Source organism: Megachile rotundata, chromosome 10, assembly GCF_050947335.1.
Source record: "Megachile rotundata isolate GNS110a chromosome 10, iyMegRotu1, whole genome shotgun sequence".
In the NCBI taxonomy this organism is placed as follows: domain Eukaryota; kingdom Metazoa; phylum Arthropoda; class Insecta; order Hymenoptera; family Megachilidae; genus Megachile; species Megachile rotundata.
This window is the reverse complement of record NC_134992.1, coordinates 15058411-15068444: the sequence shown is the minus strand read 5'-3', so window position 1 is coordinate 15068444 and position 10034 is coordinate 15058411. Positions and strand designations below refer to the sequence as shown.

General features: G+C 35.9%; 1 protein-coding gene across 1 annotated transcript; it reads right to left on the bottom strand.

The window, feature by feature from the left end:
- Positions 1 to 913: 913 nt before the first annotated feature.
- Atg2 (Autophagy-related 2) lies at positions 914 to 9961 on the bottom strand. The gene is made up of 16 exons (XM_012283751.2): positions 9261 to 9961; positions 8750 to 9062; positions 8355 to 8668; positions 8101 to 8280; positions 7776 to 8000; positions 6920 to 7695; positions 6724 to 6841; positions 6545 to 6645; positions 5927 to 6418; positions 5582 to 5860; positions 4299 to 5518; positions 3746 to 4229; positions 2824 to 3585; positions 2472 to 2746; positions 2105 to 2406; positions 914 to 1999 (listed from the first exon to the last, which is right to left on the bottom strand). The coding sequence occupies exons 1-16, from the start codon at positions 9432 to 9434 to the stop codon at positions 1760 to 1762; spliced, it is 6255 nt and encodes a 2084-aa protein (XP_012139141.1). The 5' UTR covers positions 9435 to 9961; the 3' UTR covers positions 914 to 1759.
- Positions 9962 to 10034: the final 73 nt, after the last annotated feature.

Here is a 10034-nt window from a genome sequence, read left to right as displayed (position 1 = left end):
ATTCAAATGCACAGTACCGATTGTAATTTTTATTTTTTTTGAGCCGTAATAATAAATAATATTGCTGAAAATAAAAATTCATATCTTACTGTAATGATTTAATAAAACTGTGGATAAGCAATTCGTAGTTCGTTTCGTGTACCTTCTGCGCAACAAGATGGCGTAAGTTACAAGGCTTCCATATCGTGACATCTATAAAAAGGAATTTGAATGGTAAGTACATTTTAAATAATAAAAATACATATATCGAGAATTGATACATTAAGTTTTAATCTCAATAAAAGCACAGACGAGGTATAGAATGAACTATTTACAGTTTTTTATAACTAAATTGTTCCATTACGCAGTCTGCTTTTCGATGTAATAACCTGTAAACTGTTACATTTAATTTATACAGTATGAGGATAAAAGATTATGCGGTTATGAAATAATTATTTTAACGCGTTAGAAATACTGTACAGGCGCTATTATTCCATGTTTCTTTTTTTAATTTTATATAAAAAATAAATATCGTATAGGTTTCTTCTTTGCTGACATCAAAAGTTTTCTGTATTACCAACCTATTTCAGTGTCACTGACACACGAAAGATACGTGAATGCATCCGGCACGTTTTCAGATAACGTGATTTATTAATTATTAATGTTGATTATTATCACGGTTTTTATTAGTCAGTTAACTTGTTTATACTTTTTATGAGCTTTATTTCATCGAATTAATACAGTTAACTTCTCGAAATTCTGTAATCAATTACTTACGAAGAAAGTTACGCTGATGGAAATAAAAAAAATGTGCATACAATTTGGTTAAATAATAAATAAAGTGGAATATACCTCGTTCGCGTTGAAAGTAATGCTCGTCACCTGTACAAAAAATTCGAACGATTTAACTGTAACTTGTGCATAAAGCAGCATGCAATGTTAAGCGTTATGATTTTATTAATAAAAACTCGTCACATACATGTCATTGGTATAAAACATACGTATTATTAGAACGAAAATACATACAAGCTTTAATAACGACGTTTCACGTTGGTATATACAGATTGTCGCAGCTGAAGCGTGCGACCTCCAAACTGTAGATTCTCCAGAGCAAACAAAATCAAAAAGTCCTTTAGCATTTTGTAATTTGCAGCCTCGTTCTCGAGATATAATCGATTGCAAATTGGGTACTGATGTGTGAGTGCATATTTATATACGCGCTGCTCTAATCGCATACAATGTATCGTTAGTTATCTGTGGTTGATTTGTATTAGAATAAGACAGCACGTATACAGACGTTCACGCACACATATGGAATATTTTCAATCGTGCATATCTAAGCAACGAGGCTGCGGATTACAAAGTGGACTTTTCGATTTCTTTTGCTATGGAGAGCCTGTAGTCTCGAGGTTACACGCTTTAGCTGGGACACCTTGTATATATATTTTATTTATAAACTATAAATATAACAAATCGAATTGATTCCTTTGTAATATGTAACAAAACCAATGGAACTGAAAGATATAATTATGCGAATGTGTTATGTCGTTTAGAAATGATTGCGTTCTTTTTATTCATAAAATTTATGCGATTAGGTCTAAAATCTGTCGTAATTTCATTTACGCGTCTTCAAGTCGTTTGATTTTTCCTCTTCCACGTGAACTCCTTACGTTTACTGAAAAATTTCACTGGTCTTTCCTCTCTTCAATTTCACGTCATGGTTTTATATATATTACACGCGAGGGTCGATTTGAATATCAACAATTACTTAAAAAAAACTTCAATTCGCATCGTTTGAATCTTGCCGCCATTTTTGAGCCGCTTCTCGTCTGGCATCAGGAACCAATTGCGACTGCATACCACCCAAAACGTTATTAGTCGCCTCTGTAGCCAAAATAATAGGCTTCACAACTGTCGGTGGTATTTGCCTCAATACACCTCCTACAGCACCAGAGACTCCTTTTTGTTCGTGCTCTTCGCTAGCTACCCGGACCAACTGATTCGCGGTTTCACCCAAACCCTAGACAATTGTTTGTATTAATTAGACATTATAAACTTACTGTACATGTATTTTTCAATATACTCTCTTGCTAAATTAACATCATGCAGCAAATATTTCACCCACCTCTTTCACTAACAAATAAGCATTAGCCATTCCCTCTCGAATATCCAATGGCTGATTATATCGTTTCCGTCGCCCCTTCTGTCCTTTGCTTTTGTGTCTTACACTGGGTCCAGGGCTGACCATGTCATAAGCAGTTTCAGCAGTACTTTGTATAGCGTGTATTAATCTAGATGTTAATTCTAGTGCTGCCATTACAGTGGATGTCGTAAAGCTATTTGCGCCCCGTTGCAAACCTCTAATGATTCTACCGTCTTTTTGATACTGTTCAATGGGTAACCAAAATAAGTCTCGTATCCCTTGGACTGAAATGAAAAATGAATACGTAAATGTAATAGGTTCAAGTAATTGGTATGAAATGTATACTTACACAATTGCACCAATGAATGCATCGGGCCTACGCCGCCAAGCAAACTTGGAAGCTGATTTTTTTTTATATCTTGCAACCATTCGGAAAGTAAAAACGTGATGAGCTTATCGAATCCCAGAAGTCCATGTCGATGCGTTAACCTTTTCAGTCTTAGTTCGGAACAGTTCAATTGCGCTAGACCCATTAGAAGGCCTGCTAACGGCCCATGAGTAAGGTCTACACGTTTTCCATGGTAATCTAACCTAACAAGGACTTCGGGGGAAAATATCACACTTCTGAAATTATAAAATAATTTTATGTAATTTTAGTCGAGTGATTATACTTTGGGCTATTTTTATAACTATATGCTTACCTAAAATATATTGGTTGACAATCCTCGTGGATCTCGTACGTCGGTTTTGTCTTCACTTTACTCTCTTTAATCATTAGCTCGTCTTCTAGAAGTATTAACAAATTTGGATCTATATTATCGTTCTGCGAAGTATTCGTTGGCGTTGAAGCATTAGGCGCGGAATCGTTCACACTCATAACAGGTGGATGATGCGTTGGTGTTCCTTGCTTGGACACCGGGGACGACTGAGGATTGTTAGGTGTACTAGAATTCTCTTGAGTTTGCTTCGAACCACCACTCAATTCGTTGAAAAATTCTATCAAGAACAATAGGCTGTCTTGATCAATATTTAGACGCAAAGGCAGTAGGCTGAGCTTTAAACAACATTCTTGAGCACTTAATCTTGGATCGGGTCTCACGTGAACTGCTTTCATGGCAAACATATTCGCATGAGACTGTTTAGGTCTCGCTTCACTACTGTACTGGTATAAGAATTTGTTGATGTGCGAGGATGCCAATCTGTCTCTAATTTCTATCTCGCTTACTAGTAATATTTGTCTTGCGGCTTCCGCGGTGTTTTCTGGATAAACTTCATGTTGAAAGCGTACTTTATTTAGCTGAAGTTCCATTAGAACGTCGTGTCGGCGACCGGGACCTCCCAATACTTGCCACTTGGTACTTTCTTTACATTTTCCACGGGGCGAATTTGGTACACTTTCAAAATGTACTTCGTTCGGATTGGATTTGTTGAAAGTTACTCCGTCGCACCATGGTAATCTATTCCTATGGATATAAAATATATGTAATACAGTGGGACGTTTAGTTATTTTATATCAAGCATGACCGAGTGCCTCTCCGCTGACTATTAGATGATCGGTTTACCCGACATCAGTCAGCCTGTACCACTAGGTCATACCTGCTCTATGTAATGTAACATACACACTTTTCTTGGTACGCTGTGTTAGATCGAAATGCGTTATCATTGATAATAACTTGTTTTTTCACTGCTGACTGCGAAGGTTTTTCAAAATCTTTCCCTCCATACATGTGCCAAATCAGTGTCATCTCGCAAAGGGTGTATCTTAAAATTGGAGCCGGGAAATGTCGTGGTGCTTTAAGTAAATCAGTTTTACCGAGCGGGACCGCGAAATGATTATCAATTATCTTTAATGATTCTTGACAAAGCCAACGAACTTCTGGTACTCCGTGTCTAGGCATGATTCCTGTACCAGCTTCTTCTCCTAATATACAAAAATCTTCGTTAGGATCCTCAATTTCTATATTACACTGCGGCTTGGCACATTGGTCAGGACTTTTACACATTTCAGGTACTGCCTGCGATGCAGGATGTGATTCATCGGGGAAGAAAAATACTTCCACCTGATTCTCAGTTGACACTGTATTACCGTCTACGTTCGAAGATGTTCCTTTAACAAAATTATTATTAATTAGCTACTTAATTACTTTAGTGTTTCATCGTGTTATTTAAATGCTACCTTTCACAGTTTCTTCCATCGCGTCCTCCATCAAAGTATTTACACGTTCAACTTGACTCTTGCTTAAGGTATTAATACTCTCATCTCGAAGCAGACTTTCTTCATCCCCAGAACTTGGTACGGTGCACGTACTCTCAGTATTTTCTGTATTCGGTATCAAGTCTCCGTCGTTCGCAAAGTATGTTAGCAACTGAATAAGAGCACGACCGGAATCTGAACACGTTCGAACATGCAGAACATTATTGCTGGCTCTCAAATCAACTCTGGGTGCACCACCGCACATTTTATCATTCAGCCTTAATGATAATTCAAACAATCCTACATCCATTACGCACACGTAATCTTGTTTTAGATTTACGTATTTCCCCAATTTATTAGATATGAATAAGGCAATATCTTCCGCTATAAAACGTAAAGTTGAAGTATTTGTTTGTGCGGCAATGTTGCTGGACACGCTAAAGTTTCCAAGAGTAACCATTGATCTCAAGGGTAAATGAAGTGGTCTATAATCAACAGCGCAGTCCCAAAGATGTAAATGTAACTCTGTTAATATTCCTGGCGGAGAGTAGCCCGCAACAGGATGATCAGCTACATCCAAGCAGTCAGTTAACTGCGTGAACCATGATGTACCAGTAGTGCACATTCTATGTCTCAGCGTAGCATTCGTTATGCCTACCGCTACCCTGAAAGTCTTTATACGATGAGTCTGATGAGAAGCTTGTATTCTTATAGCAAGCATCACCATGTCTTCGTTATTGTTATCTGATCCCGTCGCATTTGTTTCCAGTGCGCTTTTATATATAACATCTAAACAATGCGGTGGCTTGACGCTGTTGACAGATCTCAGCAAAGGTGGTTGCGAAGGAGCTGTCATTAGTCCGCAATGATCCAAATACATATATTTAATCATAGCGCATACGTAACCCAGATTCGAATTTCCTCTGTACGAAGATACCGAAAATATTGTTGTATCGTATAGTGAAATTATCAACTCCCCTTGTTGTCCAGGAATAACATTACGCATTGAATCACGAACAGGAGTATACATGCAGAGAACACCTTCACCTATATTCAAATACAACGCTAATTTACTCTGACCATTTCTAGATATTTTATTCTGACGTTGTTTGTAACTTTTATCAGCTGCTGAATGAAATATGCCCTCTTCGTCCGAGTCTGAATCAGAGTCATACTGTATTCCGCTTTTACATGTACTAAATCTAAAAATGTATCAATTTTATTTAACACGAATAGTTCTATAATATTTGTTAAATATTGCTTACCTAGGATATACAGACTCTTGTAATAATGTTGACGCCAAATCGATACCTATGTGACTTTCCATGTGCGTAGTATACTTTGGTCTTGGTGCTGAGGGTTCCCATAAAAAAAGATCAGTATTAAACCTGTTATACAGTAATTCATAAAGATGTTTAGATGGTATTTGGACGGAAACACATGGAAAGTTGATTTCTAATTGAATTCTGGAACTACGGAAGCCGTCATCCATAAACTCTATCATTTCGTCTCGACTTCCTGGTATAATTAATTCTTCACCCTCCCTATTAGAATAATAAAATTAAATATTATGTTGCCAATTAACAAAAGCAAACAAACATCGAACAAACCTTTGTTCTGAATCATCTTTATCGCCTGGCACGTAAGGTTTGGAATGAGGTGTATCAGACTCATGAATAACACGTTTCGAGCTGAATGGCGATGGTTGGTGTTTAGGCGCATTTTCCAAAGTTTCATCCAAACTTGAGTCAGGATCTTCTTCCGAACTATCTTCTAACTGGCCGCTCAAGCGTTGCGAATAAATTGTAATAACTACTCTAGCCCAACCAAATCCTTCGTTTTGTTGATATGATGCATTATTCTTCTCGTCAGTAGTAACTTCTCCTATATTTATGGGTGAATCCGTTTCTGTTTCTGCATAAGATAATAACATCTTCCGGAACTGAATTTCATGTTTAGTCACGGTGTGAGAAACTGTTCTCGCGGTAGAACGAATTTGTGCATCTGTCAATTTCAAAATCATGTAATCTGTTCTTACTGATCTTTTCCACCATGGAGCTCGATTCATGTCGTGAAGCGGTCTTAAATCTGGTATTGGAAACCTATTTTTAAATTATGGTCCATTAAATATATTGTGATATGAATAGTTTCTCTATTTCCATATTGTCAAGTAAAAAGAGTTCAAGACTTCCAAATGTTTTTCCTTTAACGTCCTGAATATACATTACCTTAATTTTATCGTACATTGCGATGAAGATACATTTATAGTAACTGCAGAGTCTGACATAGTTGGACTTTCCACAGCTTGACAAAATAATGTCTGTTGATTCTGGAAATCGTATCATAAGATAAAAGAAAATTCGTTTATTGTAATTAGATACTATGTAAAGAGAAATTTATAACTTACAAGATTTCTATTCTTAGATGTTGGATTGCAAACGCAGATAGGTTGTGGATTAAGTAAAGCACATATTCTATCTACAATAGTTATATCTATTTCAGTTTTACACGGCTCCATATCAATACTAAAATATAGAAGTGATTAGCAACAGTTCTTTACATTGATATGCATGTATGCAAAAGATAAATGTATGTGTACTTACTCAATATTTGTACGCGGATGATCACATTGCAGCACCCAAGGATGCGGTTTTTCAATATTTACCACATATTTAAATTTCATTTTAAAATCTGTTTTGTTAGTAAAACCAAAATTTGTCGAACTTTCTTTAACAAAGGTAAGTAATTCTACATATTCCGTCGGTGGAGTTTCATTTGTACAAGTATTGTTTGAATCGATCAAACATTCTACAATTTCTAGACTAGCTAAAGTTAACGTTCCAGACAGATAAGAACATATTGTGGTAGTTCTTTCTGTTCCTTCAATCACAAGCGGTGCAGCGAGTAGCCTAATATGACTTAAATGACAAGCATCTAAGAGTATCTTAGATGCTTTATCAAAATCTTTATTTCCATATCCTCCAACTGCAAACATTCCTAGCTGTTTGAAAAAATCATCTGCTGAATTCTTCATTTGCTGTATACTAGAGCACGTTAAGCCGCTCCCTTCCACACAAGTAGTTAATATATCTTCGTGTAACAGAACTACAGCTATGGAAGATACTCTCACATGAAAATGAGACGTTTCCGTAGAAGGACTGTTATCCACACTGTGTCTATGTTTTTGTTGTGGTAAATTTGTTGAAGAACTTTTTAAACTAATGCTACTACTTGATATGCTTCCATCCATGTTAACATTATTGCTTGTGACAGAATCACTCATTGATGTAGATCCTGGTAATCGCATTGGCAAAAATTCATCTTCATTATCAGATTCATCCAAAGATGCTGTAGACCAACCTTGTGTATGCCTTAAATCCTGTAACAGTAGTATTCAAAATTGATAAAAATTTACATGTAATTTAAAATAATTAATTTGTTACATTTATCTTTTATTACCATAATACGTAATCCTTGGTTTGGATGTATTTGGTGAATAAGTTCTCGTTCTACGCGATTGAAGTCACTACCAGCCATAGGTTTTTCGGTACAAGTTCTTGGTGCAACATTACTAACATCCTCCAAGTCCGGAGATGCAAGTCCATGTCCCAGTTCCAATAAAACGTGCACCTGTCGCGGGCTTAGAAACGAAGTAAAAGATCCCAATGTTACTTCTAATTCTACCTGAAGTAATTAGTTCTCCTTTACTTTGTGCCAAATGTTTTATAAATGTTTTTTCATTTCAAAAAAATATACATATATTTTAATTTTAATTAACTTTTACCTTTGGCCCTGAAACACCTTCTCCTTGTTTCAGCTTTAATCTTATTTCTTGTCTGCCTGCTAAGTTAGCAAACATTATAGGTTTTGATTCACTTATGTTATTAATAAAATTTCCTTCTGGAGGAGTTTGCATATTTTGATTGGGAGAGATTTGAGCAGAAGAAAATTGGCCATCTGAATTCTACAGCAGAACAATGTTATATAATTCTTCTTGTATTCCTTTTTATATTATTTATACTAAATATAAAAACTTACTTTGGAATCTGGCGTTGAACCTCTACTTGTTGTAATAATACTTCTAGAAAAAGTTCTTGCATGAGAAGGAAATTCATCTGTATGAAAAGTCACTCCTTCCAAATAAAACCGTTTTGTTGTAAACGCCGATATAATATATCCTTTTGTTGATTGACTAGGATCTAATGAAGTATTACTTGGATCCAAGCCTGCTTCATCAGAATATTCAAGATTTTTTATACACATTTCTATTGCAACTCCTGTTGAGGAATCAAGTGGTACATGTTCCAAACGTATCACAGTATCTATAAATCTCACTTTGACCCTACATAAAACTGACATAAAAACATGACTATATATTCCATCAATTTTATCAATATATTTTAAGCTTCAATGTATTGTCTGAGAATTCTTACTTGAATCTATTGTTTGTGCAAATAACTCTACTCCTTCCAAAGGTTGTGAATTCCCAGCATTATTTGCATCTTCCTGCAAGCATTCTTGCGCAAGTTGCATACTGGATGTCATTGAACTCCACATAGATTCAAACATCGAAGTTCCTGTTTCGGCTCTTTGTCTAGGTTGAACCGTCAATCTAAGACCAGTCACTTCCACAAAACTAGCTTCGCTAAGCAAAGCTGACCATGGTATGCTAACAGACATTTCTGCCACAAAACCATCAACAAATTCTAATGGCAAATGTTGCTGTTCTCCCATCTCATTTAATGCCTGTCACAAAATTTATATATAATTAATCATTAAATTTTAATGAACTATTATTTCTTTGTGTTTTACTCATTGTAGAGATGATATTCAATATAATAAAAATAAAACATGAAATACACGTTGCTCAAAATACTTGGTTTACATTTAACATTTTTCTTTCAAGGCAAACAAAGAGATTTGAAACAAAGAAAATGACAGTACCTGTACATCAAGGCTGACATTGGTTACACGACCAGTTCCATTGTAAAGATCTACGGTGAGCTGGTCTAATGTCAGCTTTTCCTCCAAAAATTGGCCAAGATATCTTTGCAGCAGATATCTGCAGGCTCTTTTCTTTATCCCTTGAGACCAGGGAAAGCATCCCAACCAAGACATTTTCTTCCCACGTTTGACAATCTAGTCTAAGATAGACATGGGATTTTTCAGTGTATTTCTCGTCATATGTTCGATATTAGGCCTGTTATTCGAGCAAAATACAAACAAAACAATTTATCTACGTGAATTTCATATTTCTAACACGTGTCCACTCTGGTACAATGATCTTTAACATAATATGTACAATGATTCGAACGTAACGGGGTTCTAGCTGCGTAATGTTTTTCTTTGCGTGCACTACGCACACATGCACACATGCATCGCACACAGATACGAAAATCTGACCAGTGGATAAACACTGTGAAAGGAAACACTGGTCCCTCATTGACTGTCATTGACTGAAATCAGCTGACTTTGAAGAAAGGCGCACGAATATTAATGCTTCTCAATGTCCTTTCACTTTTTTCACTATCAGCGCAGTTTTGTTCTTCATTTCTATCGTGCTTGATTAGAAATCTAACCAAGTTATGTTATTTTTATTTTTTATCCACTTATACATTCAGTTCATGTAAATATTTTTGAGGAAGTAAGGTAACGTATATGTACAGTTATATGTCCGAATAGCATCTTTTTTTCTTTAATATTTTCTTTAACTTCAAA

What these genes read in the sequence shown, in the direction of transcription:
- Atg2 (XM_012283751.2), bottom strand. Translation starts at nt 9,434, where the DNA reads ATGTCTTGGTTGGGATGCTTTCCCTGGTCTCAAGGGATAAAGAAAAGA. An exon ending in GTTCAACGCCAGATTCCAAA is followed by an intron (nt 8,281 to 8,354) that starts GTAAGTTTTTAT and finishes GTTCTGCTGTAG; the next exon opens with AATTCAGATGGCCAATTTTC. An exon ending in CTTATTTGTTAGTGAAAGAG is followed by an intron (nt 2,000 to 2,104) that starts GTGGGTGAAATA and finishes ACAATTGTCTAG; the next exon opens with GGTTTGGGTGAAACCGCGAA.